The following is a 26,312-nucleotide window of genomic DNA, read 5'->3' as shown; positions in this document are numbered from 1 at the left end:
GACCCGCCCCCTCAGCCTGGAGCCAGGCTGCGGAGGGCCGATCGGCTCGATGAGCGGGGGCGCAGCTGCGGCTGAGCGGCCGACGCCGGGTCCGCGCCCACTGTCTCCCCCTCCCTGCTCTCTTCTTCCGATTCCCACTCCTTCCCCCGCCCGTCCAGCGCCGTCCGCCCGGGAGAGTTGACGGGCGCTCCCCGGGAGACTCAGGTACGGCCGTCCTCCTGGGCCCGACGGGAGGGGCGGATGTGCGGAGGAAGGAAACGGAGACGGCGTCCGTGCCTCGCCGCCCCCAACGTCCGCGTCGGGCTGAGGGGCTGGCCTCGGGGGTCGCCGAGTGGGGAAAGGCTGGGGTCGGAGGGGCGGGTTACCCTGAGGAAGAATGATCAAGACCTGGGTGTGCAAAAAGGGGCTGTTAAGGGGGAGAAGAACAGGAATTGTAGGGTGCTCTGGGGAGATGGGAGGACAACAGCGGCGGGGATAGGGAAGACGAGAAGAGTGGGAGGCAGCCCGGAATGTGAGTGCGTATCTTGGGGTAAAAAGGACTAGAGTCTGGAGCAGATGGCGGGGGACGTGACCCGGTGCGACTGATGCGGGGGGCGGGTGAATGGGGCTGCTTGCTGGAGGGATGAATTTGTTTCTTTATTCAAAGACTGGGGAGAGAGCGCGCCAGTCCCGTTGCATTTATAATGACCGGAAGGGTAAGGTGAATCATTAACACTTTGACAGCTTTTGTGAAGAGCATCTTCAGGCGGTGTCCATCCAAGTCACTTATTTCCGTGAAACTGCACCAACCAAGATTGCTGATGAGAGTTGAGGAAGAGGAGTCAGAAAGGGAACGGAGGCTGGGAAAAGGGAGCCCTCTATACAGATTTCAAGCTTTTTCTAAAATGAAATACTAGGGGTTTTGGTGTGCTTGTTGTTTGCGTAAAGCAAAAAAGAAGCCAGCATTTACTAAACAACAGGTTAGAAGTATATTACTTACTGCCTCTTCAAAAAATACAGGAAATTGTGAACGTATGATGATGGCATAAGAAGCTTATGGTGATGTGACAGAAAAATGTATTGGTGATGTTGAAATACATCACTGAAGGTTCTGTTGTTTACATACATACCTAGACACAAACACCTGAATTTATATGTATTTTGGGCAGGAGAGATCTAGGGAGAATATATATAAGTCTAATTTCTGAGCATGGTTTATTTCTGCTAGTCGTCTGGTGCAAATATCATTTGCCCTGTCGTTCATCAACTGCAGTTAATAATCTGCCTGCTGCTTTGTTGATGCCTTTTATGTTTGTCAGTGATTTCTTGCCTTCATGAAGCTGATTCTTGGATTATGGACCCTGAATTTGGGTTTGCTCATCGTTAAGCTTGTAGTTTTACTGTACATTTCACAAAGATGTTATGTAAGTCTGCCTGCTATTTGTTTTTGGATGTTGAAGCAGCCCTTTTGTAAAGTTTAAAATATAAATAAAATACAGGTATAATTAAAAGCTCGCGTCCTTTGGTTGCTTCTTTTGTCATCTGTTTCTCCATACTTTCTGTAACATTCTGCATGAATGAATTATTCAGAAATCGAAGTATGAGGAATAAAATGGGTCAGATGCTGGATGTGCGTGACAGAAATATTGTAGAATGAAGAACTGTAGAGCTGTTACTTAGGTAGCAAGTACTTGGTTTTTGTTACAAGTGATTAAGTTTCTGGTTTGGAAAATTATTTCTTATCAAAGAAGAGTGTTTATATCAATTTGTTTGGATGGGAAGTCAACTTAAAATTTTACTTTATCTTTTATGAAACTGGACTCTGGGCTTGTTTTTTTCTTTTTTAAGTGAATGATTAACCACCAAATTGATGCCTAATTATGCTTAAAGATCTTAGAGGTGGTTTTGTGCAAAGGGAAAGGGCTGCTCGGTTGTTACAGGGAAATGGTCTTTATAGAACAGAATTGTGTAACCTGATAGACAGCTTATTGAGTAAATACTAAAATTGATCATGCACAGTCATTAATAATTTAGGCCTATGTTTCTGCTATTTCAATCAGTAGAGTGATTAATGCTGTTACTTATCTTTTACCAAGCCTTAGTTTTCTCTTGGTTTCTTGGTGCTTACTTCAAAGAAGTGTTGTAAAGAATTAAAAAAAAATGTGTGTAAGTTACTGAGCACAGTGCCTAACACATAGTAAAATAGTCAGTACACCTTAGCTGTTCTCATTATTCATCCATCTTCTTGTCCAAGATACTGACAACTTCTGTTTGCATATGTCAGCTTTTTCTCAAGAAAATTTTGAATATGATGCATATTCAAGCATGTTCCTGGAAAAACTCAATGCAAATAAGCAGTTTAAAAACAGACTTTCTGTAGCAAACAGAAAACCTGACTTTGTTTAACCCAGCACTTAGCAAACATATCCCTTTCCTTGGAGCACCTGGTGTTATGCATTGGAACAGGGCATTATAATTTACAGAATGTTTTTGCATGTATGTATTAATCTGATATGACCATCCCAACTCCATGCAGAAGCCTAGAAATCACTATTATACAGATGAGGAAATGGAATCATTGTTGATGCAACTCACTAAAAGTGAGTGAGAGAATTTGAAGTGTTTTCTGTCTTCTGACTCCAAATTAAAATCTTTAAGCATTTGATGTCTCACTTGCAAGGGGACAACCTCCTGTTTTACCCTCCTCTCCTGTGGAGTCTTCTGTTTCATTTTATAAAAATGTTGTCACTGATTTTCTCCACATGTTCTCTAAAAGTTGCCTCCATTTTTCTCAGGGTTTTAACTATTTTTTGTGTACTGAGTCCTCGCATGGAGGGAGGCCAGGGTCACTTGTGTGGAGACCGTGTGAGAGAGAGCAGTGAAAGTCAGAGAAGTGGAGGGGGCCCCATCACATCAGGCCTTGTGTGCTGTTTTTACTACTTTAGCTTGCACCCCTAAGTTTCAAATCTGATGAAATTTATTTTCTCTTTAAGGTGGTAAAGATTTATCCTGCTGGGAAGTAGAAGAGTACCTCATTAAAAAAGATGCCTCCCAAGTTCAAGCGCCACCTAAATGATGATGATGTCACAGGTTCTGTGAAAAGTGAAAGGGTAAGTTCAGAATCTTAATCTTGAAAAAGGAAAGATTAAAAATTTGTTTTACTTTGTAAATAATTTTAGAAAAATCTAATGTTTATGGCTATATTTGAATCCTATATGTTTTCTTCACAGAAAACATTAAAAAATATATGTTACTTAGATTGGGACTCAGCCAAATTCTGTTTCTATTAGTGACCACATTTTGTTCCCAGTTTCTTTCTAGTCTTTCAAGGGGAATTTCGTATAAATACACAATATCTTCTTTCGGACTCTGGAGCCAAATGTGGTTGGAATTCCTCAGAATTTTTCAGATTTTACAGAGGTAGTTAGTGCACATTTTAAAAGAGTCTTTTGGGGGAGTCTAGAGCAGCACCTCCGAACATACTAATGTTTCTCAGTGAAATGTCTGGTTATTCTAACTAAGTATATACACAAATTAGCTAACATCAATTCAGGTCAGCTTTTCCTCCAAGTGAGTTTTGACTGCAAAACTTACAAAATCTCTTGGTTTTCAAAACTTTTTAGGTTTTGGAATTGCAGATAAAGAATTCTGGTCCTGCAGTTGCCTCAGAGCCAGAATAGCTTTTATATAATGTTCAATTTCTTGTTTATTTTGGAATATTCTATGTAGAGTTGTATAAATCTAGAAATTATGCAGCATTTTGGAAGACAACATTGATCTGAATATTGTAGATAGCTTTCTTTTAGAATAAGTAATCAATAAGGATTTATTGAGGGAAGAAATTAGAGCTGTTGTTTTTCATTCATCCACCTGAAGCCCTCCCTCGCTTCCTGTCTTCCTATCATTCCTTTATTTGCTGATTCATGCAACAGATAAATATTGCTACCCATTATATGCTAGGCATCATGCTAAAAACTGGAGGGCATGGTCCCTCCTCTACTTGACTTCATATTACACACTCCTTTTTCGCACAGAGCTTCTGTCCAGCATGTTATGATATAGAGGTATCTTGAAGTATAGTATAGGAATCATTTGTCATCCCTTTATTCTCTTTCTGCAGTTTTTGTTTTTGTTTTTCTTGAAGCAGGATAGAATCCACCAATAGACAAATCGCTTAGTAAACTTTTAAAATCAACTTTATGTATATACTCAACAATATAAGATACGCAGTCTCACTCAGTTCTGCTTCACAGAATGGCACTTCCTTTCTACATTGTTGGTTGACTACTACCACAATTTGCTATAAAAATAGAATATTAGATACCAGAATTGAACAAAATTGGCTGTTTAAATGGAGTCCTCCTTTTGAATGTTTATCAAATCATGACATTTGATAACTGGTTCTAAGAATTTATAAATCACTTTTATAAAACTTTTTAACTTTTGTTTCTCTTTTCTATTACACTTTTTTGATAATAGCTTTATTGAGACATAATTCACATGCCATACAATTCACTCATTAAAAGTATACAATTCAGTGGATTTTAGTAATTAATATTTAGTACAGAATTATGTAATCATCACCACAGTCAACTTTCATCATTCCAGAAAGAAACTGTACTTTTTAGCAATCAACCCCTGTTCTCCTCATCCCTGCAACCTTAGGCAACCATAGATCTATAGCTTTGTCTGTTCTGGATATTTTATATAGATGGGAGCATACACTATGTTGTCTTTTGTAAATGGCTTCCTAGCATGATATTGTCTAAGTTCATCCATGTTGTAGTATGTATCAGTACTTCATTCTTTTTTATTGCTGAATAATATTCCAATATATGAATGTCCCACACTTTATTCATTCATCAGTTAATGAGCATTGGGGCTCATTTACATTTTTTTGGCCATTATGAAGAATACTACTGCTATGAACATTAACATACAAGTTTTGTTTTCATTTCATTACACATATTTTCATTTCTCTGGGGTAAATATCTAGGAGTAGAATTACTTGGTACTATAGTAACTGTGTGCAGCCTTTTGAAGAACTGCCAAACTGTTTTTCAGAATGGCTGCACAGTTTTTACATTCCCACCCAGGAATACGTAAGAGTTCCGATTTCTCCACATTTCTCCTCACCACCAATCTCTCCTCACCAACACTTGTCATTATCTGCCTAGTGGGTGTGAAATGCTATCTTATTGTATTATGTAACCCTTTTTGTGATAATGTATACTTAGCACTTGTGTTTGTTCAGTGGATAAGTGTAAAAACATTGGTTTTCATTGTGTTTCTCATTCGGCAACTATAATAAACACTGTATCTTTAATATACAGGGCAAATAAGCTGTGTTATGAATGTAATGATTGTCTGTTACTTATTAGCTACAATAGCATTCTAGAAATATTTGTTGAAAGAAGTCACTAATGTATCTTCCTAAATATTATTAACTTTGAACATCTTTTTATGTGGTCATTGGCCATTTCTTTTCTGTTAGGAATTATCTATTTCTCTCCTTTGATGATTTTTCTGTCTTGTGTCTTTTTCTTACTGGTTTGTCAGAGATCTTTATTTAATAGAGATAATCAGACCCTTTAGTCTGAAAGTATATTGCAGATTTCTTTCCCAGCCTGTTACTTTTTGTTAGAATTTGCTAGTATATCTTCTCCATCTCTCTCTTTTTTCCATTCTTTATTTGACATTTATTTTAGGTCAGTTTCTTATAAATAGATAATGGCTGGAATTTTTTTGAACTTCACATATAGTTTTTACTTTTAATAGGAGCATTCAGACCATTCATATTTATTGTGATAACTAATTTACTTGGATATTTTCTGCACTAGCTGGTCCCTCTGCTGGCAGTGAATGTGCTTCACCTTAATCTCTGGTTGGCTCTTTGATATTGTTTGGATCTGAGCCTAAATTTCACTTTTTGAGAATGATTTTCTTTGACAGCCTAATCTCATTTAGTCACCCTGTCACTTTTTATCCCATCACTGTTTTAATTCTCTGCATAACTTTTATCACCATCAGATATTTTTCTATAAGAGCTCAGACCTTATCTGTCTTGTTCAAAGCTGGTGCTTGGTCCTTAGAACAGTGCCTGGTACACAGAAGATGCTCAAACATATTTGTTAAATAAATATTGAGCAATCCTCTTTTCATTTTTCTTGCTCATTGTGTATTATTTATAATGATATAGAGAGATAATGATATTCATGATGTTATTTTTATTTATTTTTTGGCTGTACTGGGTCTTTGTTGAAGCTCATGGTCTCTTTGTTGTGGCACGTGGGCTTTCTCTTCAAGAAGCAAGGGCTTCACCTTGAGATGCATGGACTTAGTTGCCCCACAGTGTGTGGGATCTAACTTGGACCAGAGAGCAAACCTGCGTCCCCTGCATTAGCAGGCAGATTGTTAACCACTGGACCACCAGGGAAGTCCTGCATTATATTTCTTAGGTTTTCCCAAGTTTCCCTAACTTCTTTTGCTAAGCTGATTATTTTTCCTTACTTTTCCCCTACCCGCAGGACCACTAGACAGTTAAAAAATTTCTTCCCTTTCTCCCTTTTTCCTTCTCTCTCTTTTACTAACTTTGCATGTTAACGTGTGCGTGCTAAGTTGCTTCAGTTGTATCTGACTCTTTGCAACCCCATGGACTGTAGCCCACCAGGCTCCTCTGTCCATGGAATTTTCCAGGCAAGAATACTAGAGTGGGCTGCCATTTCCTTCTCTAGGGGATCTTCCCATCCCAGGGATTGAACCCATCTCTCCTGCATTGGCAGGCTCTTTACCAATAGCACCACATGGGAAACCCATACATGTTAGCAATAATGTTTAAATTTGTGTTTTCTGTCAACATGCTGAGAACTATGCCCCTCTGGACTACTTTTCATTCCAGGCCTCTTCCCCTTTCCTCCACTTCTCTCTCCACCAAGATGAGCATGTCACTTTGCTGTTACTTCCTCACTTTACTCTCCTCTTCCTGCTTTTGGGTTTTGTTAGAAAAGTTTGAGATCCTTTAAAGTTTTTCTTTATATTACATGTTTTCTTTTTCAATAGCTGTGCATTATAATTCATAATCACATTATCATCTTCCCTTTAGATTTGACCACACATTTTATTAGACCTGCTGAGTATATCAATCTCCATTTTAAGATCTTTGTTGTGATTGAATTTTCTTCTTAGCCAGTGTAATTCCTTGGGTAACTTCCTCAGAAAAGGTACATGGGTGGTGTATTTGCTTCCTATGGGTGCTGTAACAAATTATCACAAATTTAAAACAACACAAACTTATTATCTTATAGTTTTAGTGACCAGAAGTCCAAAGTGGATCTTACTGGGCTACAATCAAGGCACTGACAACCGTGTTCCTTCAGGAGTCTAGGAAAGAGGCGGTTTTCTTTCTTTTCCCCAGCTTTTAGAGGCTGTCTGCCCTGTGTGGCTCATGCCCCTTCCTATATCTTAAAATCCAGCTGTGTAGCATCTTCCAGTGCCCCCCGCCTCTTTCACTTCTGCCTCCTTGTCTCTTTTTTGGAAAGTTTGTTTGCTTTTATCTGTTTATTTGTTTTTAGCTGTGCTGAGTCTTTGTTGCTGCATGTGAGCTTTCTCTAGTGGGACTTCTCTTTTTGAGGAGCACAGGCCCTAGAACGCACGGGCTTCAGTAGCTGCAGCATGTGGGCTCAGTAGTTGGAGCTCATGGGCTCTAGAGCATGGGTTCAGTAATTGTGACACATGGGCTTAGTTTACTCAGGGGCATGTGGAATCCTCCCAGACCAGGGATCCAATCCTTGTCTCCTGCATTGGCCACTGAGCCACCAGGGAAGTCCCTGCCTCTCTCTTTTTTTAAGAACTCTTTGATGACTGGGCTCACATGATTAATCCATATTGACCTTCCCACCTCAGGATCCTTGGTTTCATTGCTTCTGCAAAGTCCCTTTTATCATGAAGGGAACATAGTTAAGGTTTCCGTGATTAGCATGTAGACATCTGTGGGGAGGCAATATTCTACCTACAAGGTATATACTGTTGGAGGTCTTGTATGCCGAAAAGTTTTCGTTTTTGCTCTTCTTTAGCCTCCTCTTGAAATTTTATATCTTCGCCTTTGGGGGAGGAGGTAAGAAATTCCTCATTTTAAGAAAAATGATTGTATCTTATAAGGTAAAAATATGAAGTTGTTTTTGTTTGGAAGTTCAAATATGTGTCGAGGGCCATTCGTGGGCTGAGTCACTATTAGGTGCCAGTTGTTAAGCCTTGTCTCTGAGCTCCAAAACCTACCTTATATACTCCTCTCTCTGATGCTGGAGTTGGACTCTGCAACTGCAGTACATTTCTCCTTTGCCTCCTGACTCCTTCTTAGGTTCTGTAAATAGATAGAAACTGGAAGGCAGAGGGAGGAGAAAGGACTTGCTCCTTCCTGATTGCCTGCATTCCTTACTCCCACGCCAGCTTCAGTGACCTCTCTCTACCTTGTGGTCAGTCAGTCAGAGGATTCTGTGTTATAAGCATTTTCTTAGAAAGTCTGCACTGCGGTTCCATATCTTTTAGCTTCTGGTGAAGCACATGTAATTATCCTTCCCTCTGTCTGGAAGCTTGGAGTTAAGAAATTTCACCAGGATAGAACTTGTTTCACTGCTCTGTCCCTAACAGTTTGTAAGCCCCTGGGAATCTGAAAACTCAAGTCTTTTTCTATTTTTGACAGAGAAATCTTTTAGAAGATGATTCAGACGAAGAAGAGGACTTTTTTCTGTAAGTTATTTTTGTTTGTTTTACAGCTTTATTGAGGTGTAACTGACATACAGTAAAATACATATAAAGTGTACAATATGCATTTTGACATATCCATTGTATGCCTGTGAAATCATCAGAAAAATCAAATAATGAACATTGCCATCACCTCAAAAGTTTCCTCAAACCTCTTGGTAATCTGTCACTTTTCCAGTCCGCCGACAGCCAGTAGTCTGCTTGCTATCACTGTTCTTTGTATTGTCTATATTTTTTTGGTAAGTCGAATCATACAGTATGCGTCTTTATTTATTTTTCTTTTTACTGACTTCATTCACTCTGCACAATTATTTTGAGATTCACCCTTGAGGTCACATGTATTAGTAGTTTGACCCATGCTGTCCTATGTGTCAATAGTTAGTCTCTTTTAATTTTGGGTAGTTGTCCATTGTATGAACATTTACCCATTCACTTCTTGATGGATATTTGGGGTGTTTCTAGTTTTTAGCTATTATAAATAAAATTGCTGTAAACATTTGTGTACAGGTTTTATGTGGACTTATGCTTTCATTTCTCTTGGGTAAATACTTAGGATGGTAAGTATGTTTACTTAACATACATTAAATTTATGTTTAAATGGCTGGTATATGTTTACAGCTGTTTCCCAAAGTGGTGTGTACCACTTTATGTTCCCACCAGCATTGTATGGAAGTTCTGGTTGTTCCAAATCCTCATCACCACTGTGTATGGTCAGTCTTTTAATTTTAGCCACTCTTGTTGGTGTATAGTGGTATCCCGTTATGGTTTTTATTTGCATTTCCCTAACTACAGATTATGCTAAACAACTTCTTTTGTGCGTGTTTACCATTCTCATGTTTTCTTTCATGATGTATGTGTTAAAATCTTTTGCCCAATTCTAAGTTTGTCTTATTAAGTTGTAGGAGCTTTTTTTTACATATGTTTTACAAGTTCTTCATCAGATAAATGTTTTTACAAATATTTACCCCTAGTCTATAATTTAATCTTTTCATTTTCCTAACTATCTTTTGAAGAGCAGAGTTTTAATCAGTTTATTAAATTTTTCTTTTATTGTTTTTGCTTATTCCAAACCCAAAGATTCTAAGATTTTTTTTCTTTGATTTCTTTCAGAAGTTTTAACATTTTGGCTTTTACATTTAGGTCTATAATCTGTTGTACATTAATTTTTTATATATGGTTGAAGTAAAGGGACCAGGGGGCATATGGCCATTTGTGCCACCACCATTTGATGAAAAGATTATCTTTTCCCCATTGAATTGCCCTGATGCTCTGTCACAATTAATTAACTTGATCCATCCTTTGCAGTTATAATTAGAAAGGGCCTAAGTTTTAATTGCACAGACAGGAAGGATGACATACTGTTGCAGGAGTTTTCTCTGAAGGTTGATGTAGCACGGTAAGTCTGGGAGGAAGCATTTACCTCCCTCTGCTGTAATGTTGTGGAGATTTTTGTAAAGACTTTCCTCCCACCCCCAATAAAAAACACTTTATAAAAGTAATTGACAGTCATGAGGCAATGGACAAAAAGAGCCTATAGGATGGAAGGCAAATCCAATAAGAGGAGATAGTACCATTTTTGGCAGGAAGGTCAGATGAAGTGGGAAGAATATTTCCTATAGGTAACAAAATTTCCAGAGTCGAAAAGCTAATTGCTAACAGTGCCAATTACAGTGAGAAGCCTTAGACTACAGCAATAGCTACCTGTGAACAAAGGACTCATTATTGAAAAGAAGGTCAGATGCTTTGGCCACATAAGTGATTACCTGAATATAAGCAAGAAACAAACTTTTCAGGCCAACTCTGTACACTGGAGATTTACTCCCAAATAATGCTGTACAACTTCCAAAGGGCCTGATGACAAAACCGGCACACTTATTCAGAATCAACGCCTGTACACTGTGGTTCTGTCTGTGTATTGAAAGGGAGACAAATAAAATTCCAAAATAATTTTTAAAGATTATTCAACACTACATTCATAGCAGGATTATTCATAATTGCCAAAAGGTATAAGTAACCCAAGTGTCTGTCAATGGATAGATGGATAAAATATTGTATGTACATACAATGGAATAGTTCAGTGCTCAGTCTTAAAAAGGAAATTCTGAAACACGCTACAAATGAATGAACCTTGAAGACATTATGCTAAGTGAAGGAAGCTGGTCATAAGGATACATTTCACATGATTCTTCTTACCTGAGACACCTAGAGTAGTCAGATTCATAAGAGACACAAGGTAGGATGGAGGTTGCCAAGGGCTGGGAGTAGGGGGAAATGGTAAATTAATGTTTAATTGGTCAGAACCTATTCTTTGAGTTTTGTGGTTTATACCTTGTTTTCTATCATCAGAAGAAGGAAAATTACTTAAAATATCCAAAAATTTTTATTTCCAGTGTATTAAAATGGATTGGTTTAAATGATACAACACTTGATTATAATGGAGAGAGAATTTGAGAAATGTTAATATTTTCATAGACTCCATTTCCCTTTAGTTTTGTTAATAAGTTTAAGATAAGTAATCAAAAAACATAACTTTAAAGAACTTAGTGTTTTGAATGGATTTTTCTCTATATTCATCCCTGAAAATTAGCATTTCATTAGAGCCTAAATTCAAGGTAATTGGACTTACAGTGTTCTATGTGCTTAGTTGCTCAGTCATGTCCAACTCTGTGCAGGCTTATGGACTGTAGCCCCCCAGGCTCCTCTGTCCATGGAGATTCTCCAGGCAAAAATACTGGAGTGGGTTGCCATGCCCTCCTCCAGGGGATCCTCCCCACCCAGGAATCGAACCCAAGTCTCCCACATTGCAGGTGGATTCTTTACTGTCTGAGTCACCAGGGAAACCCAAGAATACTGGAGTGGGTAGCCTGTCCCTTTCCCAGGGGATCTTCCTGATCCAAGAATGAAACTGGGGTCTCCTGCATTGCAGGAGGATTTTATAATTGATCATAAAGTTATTCATAATCCCTAGCACTTTGGTTGTGGTATTTCAAAGTTTAATGATTAGAATATCTGTGTGTAACTAAGAATTATATTGAAACTGATAACATTCAGAAGAATTGGGTTGTGACAGCCTGTACTAAGTACCAATGAAGTACAGATATGATTATGTATTGTTAAGTTCTATCAATACTAGTAAAATCTGGTTCCTTATGATGAATGATCCATGTTTAGAATTCAATATGTGTGTATTTTCTGCTTTGGTGTTTGTTTTAATGCTCTCCTTATTAATTGTATTTGGTGTTTTTTGGGTTTTTTTCAGAAGAGGACCATCTGGACCAAGATTTGGACCTAGAAATGATAAAATTAAGCAGTAAGTTTGTGAGATACTTATTTGTTTAAATGATTATCATATTTGTACCTGGACCAGGGGTTGGCAGACTATAACCTATGGGCCAAATCTAGTTTTTATAAAGTTTTATTGAAACAGCCATTCCTGTTATCTTAGTTGCTTTCAAACTATAATGACAGATTTCAGTAGTAGTGACAAGAGACTTTATGATCCACAAAATCTAAAAACTCTATTCTGTCTTATCTTTTACAGAAAAAAATTTGCTGAGCCTTGATGTAAACTGATATTCTAGGTTGTAAAAACCCAGTCATTTTTTTTTTTTTCCACAGAGCAACCTCTTAATTATAGCTAAGGAAATGCAGTTCCTGGCTGTTGATTTTGATTACTATATATCAAATTCATTTATTTAGTATAATCTCAAGGTCTATTTTGCTTTTAAATCTTATAACATGATTCCCATTTTCAGCATGACAATAAAAGCAACATAATAGATTTAGTTTTCTGAATTAAAGTATCTTTATATACTTCCAGAATTTATTCATATCTATTGCTTATCCTAATGACTTAGCAGCGGCAGCAACCCATTTATTGATCTAAGGGTTTGTTTTTTTTAATAATTTCATTTATTTTTGCTTGTGCTGGGTCTTTGTTGCTCCGTGGACTTTTCTGTAGCTGTGGTGAGCGGGGGCTACTCTAGTTTGATATGCAGGTTTCTCATCATGGTGGCTTCTCTCGAGGTGCATGGGTTTAGTTGCTCCGAGGCATGTGGGATCTTCCCAGATCAGGGATAAAACCCATGTCTCCTGCACTGGCAGGTGAATTCTTTACCAGTAAGACACCAGGGAAGCCCTGATCTAAGTTTTATGGCTCATTAATTTTCAGTTTAAAGCTTTTCTGTGTATATTATTGGTGGTAGATGGTGGGTAATGCTATAGTGAATGTATTTAATGTAAGAAGTATATGAGTCCAGACAAGAAGGGAGAAGGAATAACTGGAGAAGTGAAATAGCCCTAGAAAATTACCACGCTATAAAAGATAAACTGGAAAATAAACGGAATGGCCCAGGTTCAAGATCTAAGGAGGGGTAGTTGCTCCCCTAAGTCTGGATGTAGATGGCACATAGTGAGAAGGGTGCTATAATATGATGTCAAGTTATTGATGAGATACTTGGGTTTTAGTCACATAGCCGTTGGAATGAAGAAATAGGCCCACACTTAGCCAAATCCTAGTTAATGGATTCTGAAGTACAGAATCAAGGTACCAACAAATTAGTACACTAAATGGGATGTTTTCATCTTTTCTTGCTGCGTAACAGGTTACCCTGAACCTAGCAGCCTGAAACAGCACACTTTCATCAACCCACATTTTCCATGGGTCAGGGGTTCAGTCACTGCTTAGGTGGGCCCTCTGTGCAAGGTCTCACAAGGCTGAAATGAGGGCGTCGCCCGGCCTTTGATCTCATCTGAAGCTCCTGACCAAGTTCAGGTAGTTGTTGATAGGATTCACTTCCTTACAGCCGTAGAACCCACAGTGCTTGCTCCTTCGAGGCCAGCAGAAGAGAGTCTCTGCTGCTTCAAGGGTCTGTTTCGACAGTCAAGATACAATGAGCCACTTAGATCCAGACAGTTTATTACTCACATAGGTTGTCAAAGGAAGAGTAGCCAAAGATGCCAGTTCCCTAGGTTCTTGTCCTATACACCAAAAATGATTATAGGAAGCTGCAGTCTGAGTTGTGAGATACCCTGTTACAAAGGAGCCAGTTCTAGCCCAGGTTTATAGGGGTTTATAGTCTGCAGATATATCCTGCAGAAAGATTCATGTGTCATCAGACTGTTTCATGACAGTCTTCAGAGGGAGATGGAGAGGTGAGTAAAACCACCTCATAAGTCACTCACCCTCTCGTGTTCTGAAAGTACCACAACACGTTCAAGGTTGCAAGGATGCCATGGCAAAGAGGTTCTCCTTCTTTGAGCCAAAGTGACTCCTCTGTCCACCCACATACATACCTCACCTGCCATTGGAGAAGAGGACTCCACTGATGACACATCCGTTTTTCCCCTGCCAATATGCTTCATTTCCTGTCTGACATCTTTCCCCAGACTGAGCCTGGTACTGAGTATGGCCCAGTGACTCTTCTCAGTATGACTTCCCGGCTGAACTCCTAAACCAGTGTTGGTTGTACATAGTGGGCATTGCAGACTATGTCTGTATTAGTAAGTGCCAAGCACACATACATGTGAATATGGATATGTGCATAGTAAATTATCACAATAACTTTGATCACAGAATTTTAGAACAGTAAGGGACGGTTGAGTTCTTACTCTAGAGCTGAAGACTTATCAGATTTACTTAGAAGGTGATCAGTCATCAAACCACACAATTTAAACCTTATTGGCACAACCCCATGAGTACCTATCTAACCAAGGCATGACTCAAACGTGTGTCCAAAATGGTGGAGCATAACATGCCACACCACTTGCCCAAGGACAAATACCTGGCATTTGTTTATGAATAGTAACTAAAATTGCTAGCACTGGTGAGTTTCTTTAAGGTGTGTTATTACCACTTAATATGTGACATTTCCATACAAGTGTGGGTCCGCAGCATTGTTGCTTTGTTCAAATTTAATTGACATACCGATAACATTAATTCCACAAAACATGCCCAGTGTCCCTTTTTCTCCTTTACTGAAGTATAGTTGTTTTACAGGGTTTAGTTTCAGGTGTACAGTGGAGTGACTCAGTTATATATATATACTTTTTCAGATTCTTTGAAGTATGTATATTTTTCATATTCTTTTCCACTGTAGATTATTATAAGATATTGCATATAGTTCCTTGTGCTATACAGTAGGTCCTTTTAATGGGTTTATTAGTCTTCCATTGTTACTTTTTAGGGAAGATTTTTGGGAAAGATCTTAAATATTCACATGCCTATATAAAGATTTATGATTCTCTTTAGAATGTTTCCTTTGCTTTTAAATTAAATAATAGCCTTATAAATGCCACTTTAGTGAATTGTAGACATTCTCTTCCATGGGTAGGAAATCTCCTAACTATATATAGCCTTGGTTTAAACTTTTAATTTTATAAGGTCCCCAAAGAATGTCCCATGATGAACAGCAAAAATATAAAACTGCAATACAACAGACCTTTTAAACTTTTTTTGTCAACAGTACCTTAAGAGGCCACAAGATGGGGTGTTAACTATGCAAATAAATATTTTCTTTATAAAATAAGGGATGAGTGTATGTAGCAGAGCATGAACATTTTTGCTTTCTTAATGGAAGAACACTGACATTAAACACACACCAAACATTAGGAACCATGCTAAGTGTTTAAAAAACACTGTCACATATAATTCTCATAAGGGAAAAATTATCATCTTCATTTTAAAGGTGAGAAAATATGAGGCTCAAAGAGGCTTGCAAAATGACTTGCAAAGCCACATACATGGTAAGTGATGACACTGAATTGCAAACCCAGATCTGTCTGCATCCAGAGCTTGGTCTGTCTATACTATACCATGCAGCTTCCCTATAGTGGTGATATTTAGAGACATTTCAGGAGCTCAAGTGCTGTCAAACTCCAAGGAGGATTAAAAACAATGTTAAAATGTCTTTTCTCTGTGTGCCTTTATATTTTCCAGGGTAGGTTCTCTCTTGTGTCCTTTCTTCTACCACATGACTTTTTAACTGGAAATGAGATAAATCTCCACCCCTTCTTTCAAAAACTTGCTTTTCCTTTGAGTCCTTAATTTTCTTTTCGAGTTAATGACCATCATCTATATCTACTCAGTTGCTCAGTTTATAAATCTAGAAGTTCTCTACCCTTTTCTTGCCCTAACTCCTTCACCCATATCCAGCTAATCATTGGTTCCTGAAATATCCCCTCCTCTTATTCCTTTAGCCTAGAAATTTCCCACCATCCATCACCTTTTTCTTCTTTTAACTATGCCCAATTCACTCTTACACCTTAAAACTTAGCACCAGAATGTTGATGGCATCTCTGGTCCAGGCTGGATTGATTTAGGCTGCATGACAGATACCATGGACTTCCTTCCATTATAGCACTTAACATATGGTAGTATAATCGTAGCTGCCAGTGTTCCCCACTAGACTGTGATCTTGCTGAGGATCAGGCTCAAAACATTCACATGGGTGTCCACAATGAACAGCATAATAATAACTCCTTAGTAAGGAGTTTTGAATAAATGAAATATATAATTCAGATCAGAAAATATTTGTTGAATGCCTGTTTTCTACCAGGCCCATTTCACATGACCTGGGAAACAGATGAGTGAGTGTGACAATTTCTTTTTTTACTGCATTTATGGTATAATAGTGAAGATAGGACCAACATAAAATACAAATAGAAATCAAAGTATTATAATTGCTATGAAATGTAAAAGATCATGGGAAAATATGTTTTTACTTTTTTAATCCTTTTTATTAAAGTAAATAAGTATATAAGTTTTTTTCTATAAAAGTTGTGTTCTGGGAATGAAAATATCTTGAAATATAGAAGCACAGTCATGAGATTTTCCATTATCCTAATTGAAAGTGTATTGTATTGAATGTATTGGATGAGAGTTACACAATAGCTGGATTAAGAAGGTTATACCAGTGGAAAGTATTATCTGAAGGAGAGCATAACAGTAATTTGTTTGTCACTTGATAGAAAAATTAAATGTTGGGTAGTTTCCATTAGCCATAGAGATTACATGTATGTCATACTGTTGAGATAATACCCCTAGGTTTATGATCATCTAGTAAGAATTAATCTGGAATTTTACGAGTTCTATTCCAATTATCTGTTTATATCCATGGAGTTTTTTGCTTATAGGGATTCTAGGATCATAATGATTGCTTCAGTTATGTTGGTTTTGTTTTAAAATCACATGTAGTGTAGGTATATTGATATAAAGAATATCTGATCATGTGTAGGAGCTGCCGTACATTTTCTCCATTTCCACCTTGCTGCACCTTATTTAGGCTATTGTCTCTGGCATCTCATGGAAGATAACTACCTAGAAATTTCAAGATTGGTCCTTGATGAACAATAGCTGTGCTTCCATTATAGTTAAATGCAGATCTCTACATTCACTGCCTTATATCTCTTTCTCAAGTAGCTGGATGTGCTTGGCAGGACTTATACCCAAATTGTTCACTTATTGAACTGATAAGTCTTAAGCGCATACTCTGTCCCAAGCAGTGTAACAGGTACTGGGGCTACAAAAATGAACCAAATAGGCAGTTACTGAGCTTTCTGACAATGCATTTAATTTGCAGAAACCGGACTAAGAATAAACTATTTTTAAGTTAAATATTACTTTTATTTATATTATGTTGTCTTCTAATTTTGTGAGTACTCAAGCCCACAAATGGAAGGAATGTTGCTACAAGCCTTAAACTTAAAAACTTTAGACTTGAATGATTCTGAGAACTTGTTATTTTCTACAGTGTCTAATGAAATTTTCAAAAATTGTAAAATTCTCAAGAATACATTATTTTTAAATCTTTTTTTTTAAACTAGTGTTCAGAATCAGGTGGATGAAGTCATTGATGTCATGCAAGAAAATATTACAAAGGTAATAGAAAGAGGGGAGAGACTAGATGAACTACAGGACAAATCAGGTACAGATACCTCATATATTTCTTGAAATTCTTAATCTGTATTTTGATAGTGTACTTCTCCCATTTTTTTAGCCAAAGTTTAGAAATCTTGTCTTAGGAAAAATGGTATTTATGGTTTTAGTGTTTTAACTTTAGCTTCCTTTACTTTTTTAAAAAATTATTTTATTCAAGTATAGTTGATTTATGTGTTAATTTCTACTATACAGCATTTATATATACACACATATATATACATTTTCATATTCTTTTCCATTATGGTTTATTCCAGGATATTGATTATAGCTTGCTGTGCTACACACTAGGACCTTGTTGTTTATTCATCTTATATATAATGTTTTGTATCTGCTAATCCCAAACTCCCAATCCATCCTTTCCCACTGCCTCCCACCCACTGCCCACCGTAGGCAACCACAAGTCAGATTTCTACTTAGGTCTTCCCTCCATTTTCCAATTGGGTTGTTTGAAACTTCATTGTTAAGTTGTATATATTAGCTCCCTTCAGTTTGAAACATCTTATTGTTGTATTATTGCTTTAATTGATTGGTTGAGAATGGAAAAATTAAAAATTCATTATTGAAGAATTAGAGTATTTTTTTCTTTTGTCCTGTTATGTTGATGTACTTTGTATCTCTCCTGATCTCATGAAAAATAGGCCTAATCACTTCTATTCAAACTTATTTCAAACTTATCCAGGGTATTTATCTCATGCTTTGCCTGGTGACTTAGTAACCTTTCTGTACTGACAGATGTTAGTCTCTATTCTTTTAACTGTTCCTGGCACTTATTAGGTACTCACATATTGTTTAAATGATGAATGGCTGAATGACTGTCTGATTAGTCCTTCACAGACTTGTTTAACAAAAAAAATTATTCAACCACTTTTAAAATTCATACTGTTTTGCTTCAGAATCACTTTTGATATCATCTAAGAATCTGCTTTCTCCACTTGTAGATTTTTTCTATAGTTGTGCCAGGTATTTGAGTTTCTAAAGAGTATTTTCTAACAGAATTCATAAGTTTATTGAAAGCACTGAGACCCTAGAAGACCTCTCTTACTCTTATCATAAAAGTGGATTGAGCAAACTGACCTGCAGCCACTTTTTCCTTTTTTTTTTTTTTTAAGAATACAGAATACCAGAGTTTGTGGGTGGAGGAAAGGAAAGATGTTGTTTTCATGCTTAAAGGGGAATAAATTTGCAGAAGTAGAAATTAATATTTTCTTGTCTTTGTGTGACTAGATAAAAGAATCCTGTTATGTCGTTTAATCCTTCTCTCCATCCTCTATGTGATATAGAAAGCTTATCGGATAATGCAACTGCTTTTAGCAACAGATCCAAACAGCTTCGAAGGCAAATGTGGTGGCGTGGATGCAAAGTAAGTAAATCAGAAAATGCTGGATAGGTTGGCCAGCATATCCAGTGGTGATCAAAGGCATAAAGGAAAAAGGGCCTCTAGATTATCAGCTCTGTAAGGACAGGGGCTACAACTCTCTTGCTCATTATTACATATTCTGAGCCTGAGACATGGTGGAACTCTGAATATTTGTAGAATTATTATCTTTTGGGCTAGAAATAACTAAAGGAATCAAGCAGTGCCTGAAAGGATGTTTTCATGGGTTTCTTCGTAGAGAATAAACCACATTTTATTAATAATTTAGCTTCCTCTAGACTTATAAGAAATATTAACTTATAATTTATTATTAGTACCTTTTTGGAGCAACCTATACCATTATATACAGATGTTTAGAAAGTAGAATGCAAGCTAGAGAAAAATACAATTTTCCTGTTGGAAAGGAGGACAAAAATAAAAGCAATTGAATGTGTCAGAATTCATATGGCAAATGGGGGGGCTAAAAAAAATCCCACTGTCCCTCATTATTCTAGAGTCTTCTGCCATACGACCCTGAACCCATCTGCCTGATCTCAGAAGCTGGGCAAGGTCAGGGGCCTGGTTGTACTTGGATAAGAGGAATAAGAAGTAAAACATTTTAACAAGGAAAAAATTAGGAATCATTATATGCTGATATATTCCTGCAAAACATCTTATGGAAATGAATTTACTTCTTAAATCAAGTATGGCTACTGCTTATCAAGCAGAAAAATGTTTCTCTCAAGATTTTATAGAAAATTTCATGTCATATGAGCATATCTCATCTTTTTCCTCCTGATACTTTGTATCATTTTAAAGTCTCTCATTTTCCAGTTTAGGAATAACTTTCAAAACATGATGTTGACATATGCTGAGGATTTCTTCCAAGAGTTTCATTAGATTTACTTCTTTTTGTCTGTGTACCTGTTGAATCCTCTTATTTTCAGAAATAGAACTTAGGGGAAGATACAAGTTTCATTGCTCCTCTTGTCTAGAATTTAAATTTTCTGGGTTTTTTAAATGAGTAAATTTTCTATCTCTATACAAATGTTCTGTTCTGGAAATTAGTTTGGTGGAACAAAAAGTCAATGAGCCATTAACCTCCTCTCCCCATACATACACATGACTCATTCACATGGCCATTAATAAAATGATAATGTACATTTTGTGTAGCTTTTTTTAACCATAGCTATAGATTTTCATTTTGTACTTTATGGGGTCCAGATCAAAGAAATAGCATGCTTTTAAGGGGAAAAATTAGAGTATATTTTTAATTTATATTTTTAATAGTCTCTACATCACTGCCATTTTCTGGTTTAACTTCAGAGTTATTATTTAGGAAGGACTAAGAAAAGGGCTATAGAAATGGAAAAGAGATTAGAAGTTGCCACTGGCTAAGGGTCGAGGAGTAGAGATTGACTACAGCAGGGTATGAGGGCACTTTCTGAGTGATAAAGTGTCTTATGTTCAACTGCGATTGACAACTAGATGTCAAAATGCATCAAAATGAACTCTAAAAGGGTGAGTTTTATTGTATGTAAAGTATATCTCAATAAACCTGACTTCTAACATAAATAAGTGAACATGTTTAATGAGAAACAGATTTTTGTCCATGTCGTTTGGAAGAAGTGCACTTTGGACACGTGTGAATACTGCCATTTTTGGTTGTAAACATTTCCTGGCCAGTGTTAGAAACTGTTTATTTTGGTGTTTTTAAATTGTTATTAATATTTCCATTAAAATCTTGTAAATATTAAGCCCTAGCACAAATTAATAGGGCAAATTAATATGTATTTTTGGTAAATTTGAAAAGCTATTGTAAAATTCAAAATTACTTTAGAAATGTTTTCAGGTTTAAAAAAAAATGCAAAGCTTCCATATATTCTCTGGATCACTTTTGTCACTAAAGTACTTCATAGTGTACTGTGGACCCAGACACCTATTGAAAATGTGCCTATATTCATTTGATCTGAGTCTGTGTCTATATTTTTTGGTTATCATATGATAGGTCCCTGCAATTCAAATTGCAAAGCTTCCATGTATTCTCTTGGTCACTTTGTTCTTGTCATGAATATAATGCTACTAAAATGTCAGCAGTATTTTTATCTTAGAAACATTTCATTAGCTACTTCTAGTTGCTATTTGTGATATCCACCAGAATGTTTCATGTGTTTATAACAACTGGATACCTTTCTTCTGAATGAACCATCTTTAATCAGTTATCTGTGAAAATTGTTGATGATAACACTTTCATTTAAATTTAAATCAATTTGTAATTAATGCATTTTATGATTAGATGAGGAATGTGACAATTTTATAGAGAGAGATGATGTGGACCTAAAATATTAAGTAGCTAAGGACTAATCTTAAGATTTCTCCTATCTGTGAAACTGACACACAGAATGCTCTTAGGCAAGTTATTTATTAAATGAGGTTTATTCATGAAAAGTTTAAATTATATTCCTCAAAATGGAGATAAAAATTCTAAGAAAACAAGGGGAGCACAAACTAACAGAATTCCAATATATTAATACTTTGAGAATAATTTCTATAAGAAATGCTGCTTTATACTATGTATATTGAACCATCTATGTTGGATGCCAATGGTATTCATAATATCCTGTCATTTTTGGACAGAGTTGCTAAAAGATTATTCTTTTCCTAGCCTTACATTAGAAATATGTGTGAAATCAGAGACATAAAGACCAGGCCTGTGAAGGCTTTGATTATTACTGTTTACTCTGTAGCCTTGAACAGTAAAATCTACACAAGCATAACTCTTCAAATTTGGGGAACTCTGATTATTACAGAAAGATGCAAATAGTCAAGTTTATATGAAAAAAAAATTGGAAACCTTTCATAGAAGGAGATTGTCTGTTGATGAGTTAGTGTAATGTGGTAAATAGAATGACAGAATAAAGACGTGAAACATTAATCTTTTCTGTTTTTTGTGTGTTGTAGATAAAAGCCATCATGGCTTTGGTTGCTGTTATCCTTTTGTTAGTGATTATCAGTAAGTATTTACTGGATTATTTATTTAGTGGCGTATCATTTGAAGTTTTTAAAACTTTCCTTTTTATTTTCAGTTGACCTAGTATGATTGATGCCAGGGTTGAGTAATGATTTATGGCTCCAGACAGGAGCTCTTAACCTAGAATCTGTAACTCTGAAAATGCATATAAATTGTATATAAAATTTTACATGAGTATGCATATGTACAGTTTTTTTTTTTAATAAATATTTATTTATTTTGGTTGTACCAGGTCTTAGTTGCAGCATGGAAACTCTTAGTTTCAGCATGTGGGATCTAGTTCCCTGAGCAGGGAATGAACCTGGGTCCCCTGCATTGGGAGCACAGAGTCTTAGCCGCTGGACCATCAGGGAAGTCCCCATATGTACGTTTTTATAGTGAGACTATCTTTCATCAGATTCTCAACAAGAATGACAGGGCTGCGTGATTTGTTTGAGGCTATATATGGCTATTGTTACACTCAAGACCATAACACTTATTTTCTATTTATTATTAACTTTTAGGTATGGCCGCTTCATTTCATAATACCATGTTTGAAGAAAATCCAGATAAATTCTCTAGATAATTTTTGTGTTTGAAGAAAATCCAGATAGATTCTCTAGATGATAATTTTTGTTTTGGATTTGAGTTTCATTTCCATCATTGAAGCATAACTCTTGCCCTTCCTTTTTTCCCTTTTTAAAGTCAGATCATTAAAAAAATTTTTTTAGTATAGTTGGTTTATATTGTTGTGTTAATTTTGGGTGTATGACAAAGTGATTCAGTTTGTTTTTTCAGATTATTTTCCACTGTAGGTTATTACAAAATATTAAACATAGTTCCCTATGCTGTATAGTAGGTCCTTGTTGCTTATCTATTTTATAGTAGTTTGTATCTGTTAATCTCATTTCCTAATCTATCCTTTCCCCCTCTCTTCCCCCTTTGGTAACCAGAAGTTTGTTTTCTATGACTGTAAGTCTGGTTCTGTTTTGTATGTAGATTCATTTGTATTACTTTTTAGTTTCCACATATAAGTTATATCATATATTTGTCCTTTTCTGGTCAGATCATTTTTAATATCTGCTTTTCTCCCAAAATTCTTGCTCTTTGTTTACAGGGATTTTATAAAGATCTGGACAGTATCTCAGAATAACCATTTGAAAAATTCCATGGTGATACTACTTTTAAACAGAAAAAAAAAAGTTTTGTTTCAAAGACAGAGTCAATTCCCATTATCCCCATTTGTGGATTCTGTGTTTGTGAATTCATCTACTAGTTAGCATTGATCATTTACCCCAGTGCTTTGGAATCATGGGCAGATGCAGTCAGAAAGGTGGAAACTTTGGATCTCTTGATGTGCATATCCCAGCTGATGTCTAATGTCATGCTCTGCCTCAGTCCCACCTCATGAAGTAAACAGGTGTCCTTCAGAGACTGTTCAGTGCCACATTGCTCACATTTCTATCAATCTTGTTAATGGTTTTGCTGTTTCAAATGGCCCCCAGGTGTACAGGTGCTCCAGTGCTGTCTAGTGTTGCTGAGTACAAGGCTGTAATGTGCCTTGTGGAGGAAATATGTGTGTTAGATAAGCTTCGTTCAGGCATAAGTGACAGTCCTGTTGGCCGTGAGTTCAGGGCTAATGAGTCAACACTGTATAGTAAATAAGGTGTCTCTACCCAGAAACTTATAAAACAAGGTTATGTACTGTTTTTTGTCAAAAACATTGTAGCCAGAGGCTGGCAGGAATTTAAGCCTATGTTTGCCCTCAGAGCAGTGGTTCAGTATCCACTCTTTCAGTGTTTGTGGTGACTTTATAGAATATAACTACTGCCAGTACCAAGAATCAACCAGTGGTATGTTGAATGGCATAAAGAAGAAAATAAAATCCAGCTATTCTGTTAGCACACAGAGATAGCTACTATTAATATAACTATTGTATATACTTCAAGTCTTTTCCTATTAATAATATATAAACATGTTTTTCAAAAACTAAGATCATATGTATACTTTTTAATCAATATTTTCTAAATATTTTCCCGTTATTAAATATTTTAGCCTCTTTATACTATGATTTTGTATTAATCTATTTGATCAAAATGCTAATATTAGACATTTAGGTTGTCTCATTTTTGCTTCTCCATTCCCATGTGTTATCTATCATTTCAGATTAAAATTGTCCCCATTACCTCTTTTCACAATGGAAACTACGTTTAGGAATATTGTTTCTCACATAACATATGAATCTGATTTTGATGTTTCTTTTCCATTTTTTTCTCTTGCAGTTCTTATAGTTGTGAAATACCGTACTTGATTTGATGACAGATCTTCATTAAACAAAATCTGGGACAATAATAATAAAAGGTTGCTGCATAATTTAAATGAAACCCATGTATATAAAACTTTCACAGCTTCTTTTTCAAGAAATTAAGAGGCAAGTATCACTTCAAATTGGAGCACTGAGAATGTCCAATTATCTCCCTCCCTTCCAACAAAATGTTGCTTTTAATAATTATGTTTGAGGCAAAGATAACCAGCCTTGATTTTGCCATATTCCAAGGGTCTAATTTGAAACTAGATACTTGCCAATTCACTATTGTATATATAGTTAAACACTGATAAGGATATTTCATACTGTTATTTTAATGGCATGAGGACTTGTATTTATTGCATCGAGGTGGGGATCAGGCTGGTGGTCAGGGAGCCTCTGCAGAGTACCAAATCATCATGCTGAAAGATGAGTATAACCATTCCATCGAGATTTGCAAGATTCTTCTCAATTAACAATTGCTTTGTAAGCAATGTTCACATGTTTATAGATGTAACAAAAGTTAAATGTTGTAAATGTTGCTGCCTTCAGCTATAACTAAAAACATTCCAGTAAACCTATTTTTGATTGTATAAGGGAATGTGTAGTGATTTTTTGACATTTGGATTATGGAAATGGGAAATTTAAAGTGTGAAAAGCATAGTATGGCATCATAAACTGAAGGTAATAAAGTTATTGGAGAGCATCATTGGAGTATTTGAAAATGCCAAACATACACCTGAAAGTCATGGTCCAGTCTGTTTTCAGTTCGCTTCCAATAAGGAGGACCAGTCCTAATGTGAGTAAATGAAATCCACAGGTAACTTGTCCCCATAATTTTATTAGTAGCTTTCTTCTTTAACTTCAACTAGCTATTTTATCAGAAATGCTTAAAGTAGCAAAATCACCTGCTTAGGATTTTTTATTTTTGCATTCCCTGATTATCTCCTGGGAAATGCATGTTATACATACAGTCAAATGTGAAATTAGCCAATAATAATGAGTATTAGAAGTCAGGAGCCTAGCTAATCAGTCAGTAACCAAATGCTAGGGTCACCATTTAATCTCAGCCTGTTTTTATAATGATAAAAAGTGTCAACTTTAAAGTGTGCCAACTTTCTTGGGTTGTTTAAACGTGTGAAAGTGAAAATACAGTTCTCTAGTGTGTGTGTGAGGAAGTTTTAGAATAAAACTGGAGGTTCTGTAGAGACTTGTGTACATGGACGTCTTCACAATGTATATACAACTCTAAATTTGAAATAGGGTTAATAGAAAGTAGCAGTATTTAAATAGGAAAAAAAAAATAGTCCATATAGGGTTTATTTCTTTGGTCGTTTTCATTCAAAATGTATGAAACATAGGATCTTTTTTTTTTTTTTTCCAGTTCTACAGGATTAGTACTAAGATACAAAACTGTTCTCTTTAGAATGAAAAGACATTTGAAGGGAGAAGCATATTAAGAGATATTCAATACACCTGCAAGTGAAGAAGGTCTAAGCATTATAGTCCACTAAGAACATTTAAAAAGAAGTAAAGGTCTTAACATACTATGGAGTGTGTTCTCTGGTTTCTCCATCCTTTGTAAATGTCAGTTACTGTAAATAACATAATAAATGCTAAACCCTTTGACAGAGGATACCCAGGAGAATGAGCATTTTTAGAATTTCAGTAGCTAATGTAGTTCAGGAATGGAAATGTTTTAACTGAGTGTACAGAATCAGTCCTAACATGTTTGTGTGTCCTTCATTTGGGATTGGAACTAGACTCACCAATGGTTAATTTTCTATTGGTTAGTATAGAAATTTGGTTTCTTCATATCATCTATCAGTGAAGATGATTATTTCTCAAAAAGAATCCACATTTCCAGTGTTTCTTTAATAAAGTATGCTTTTAAAGAAATAAAAACAAAATTTTAAAAAATTTTAACAATGAAAAAATAAAAGGAAATATTTATATGACAATATCA

The 26,312-nt window shown here is 36.1% G+C and overlaps 1 protein-coding gene across 4 annotated transcripts; it reads left to right on the top strand.

Annotated features, from left to right (window-relative positions):
• Positions 1–48: 48 nt before the first annotated feature.
• VAMP4 (vesicle associated membrane protein 4) lies at positions 49–26,312 on the top strand. Of its 4 annotated transcripts, none has more exons than XM_004013694.6 (8): positions 49–204; positions 2,973–3,089; positions 8,678–8,724; positions 11,999–12,049; positions 17,563–17,663; positions 18,958–19,037; positions 21,993–22,044; positions 24,324–26,312. In XM_004013694.6, exons 2-8 carry the CDS (start codon positions 3,024–3,026, stop codon positions 24,350–24,352), a joined length of 426 nt encoding a protein of 141 aa, XP_004013743.1. In that variant the 5' UTR covers positions 49–204; positions 2,973–3,023; the 3' UTR covers positions 24,353–26,312. The 4 variants fall into 4 exon arrangements, with proteins under 4 accessions (XP_004013743.1, XP_060252078.1, XP_042113159.1 ...); XM_042257225.2 differs by lacking the exon at positions 49–204 and adding an exon at positions 283–511; XM_060396095.1 differs by having other exon boundaries at positions 21,993–26,312.

The sequence above is a fragment of the Ovis aries genome, chromosome 12 (assembly GCF_016772045.2).
Source record: "Ovis aries strain OAR_USU_Benz2616 breed Rambouillet chromosome 12, ARS-UI_Ramb_v3.0, whole genome shotgun sequence".
Taxonomy (NCBI): domain Eukaryota; kingdom Metazoa; phylum Chordata; class Mammalia; order Artiodactyla; family Bovidae; genus Ovis; species Ovis aries.
Note: the sequence above shows the minus strand (reverse complement) of the source record. Positions and strands in the feature narration are given on the sequence as shown.

Bases quoted from the DNA above. Each gene is read 5' to 3' on its own strand.
- VAMP4 (XM_060396095.1), top strand. From the start codon at position 3,024: ATGCCTCCCAAGTTCAAGCGCCACCTAAATGATGATGATGTCACAGGT. The intron at 8,725-11,998 runs GTAAGTTATTTT...GGTTTTTTTCAG, and splicing joins GAAGAAGAGGACTTTTTTCT to AAGAGGACCATCTGGACCAA. The intron at 12,050-17,562 runs GTAAGTTTGTGA...TTTTTAAACTAG, and splicing joins AGAAATGATAAAATTAAGCA to TGTTCAGAATCAGGTGGATG.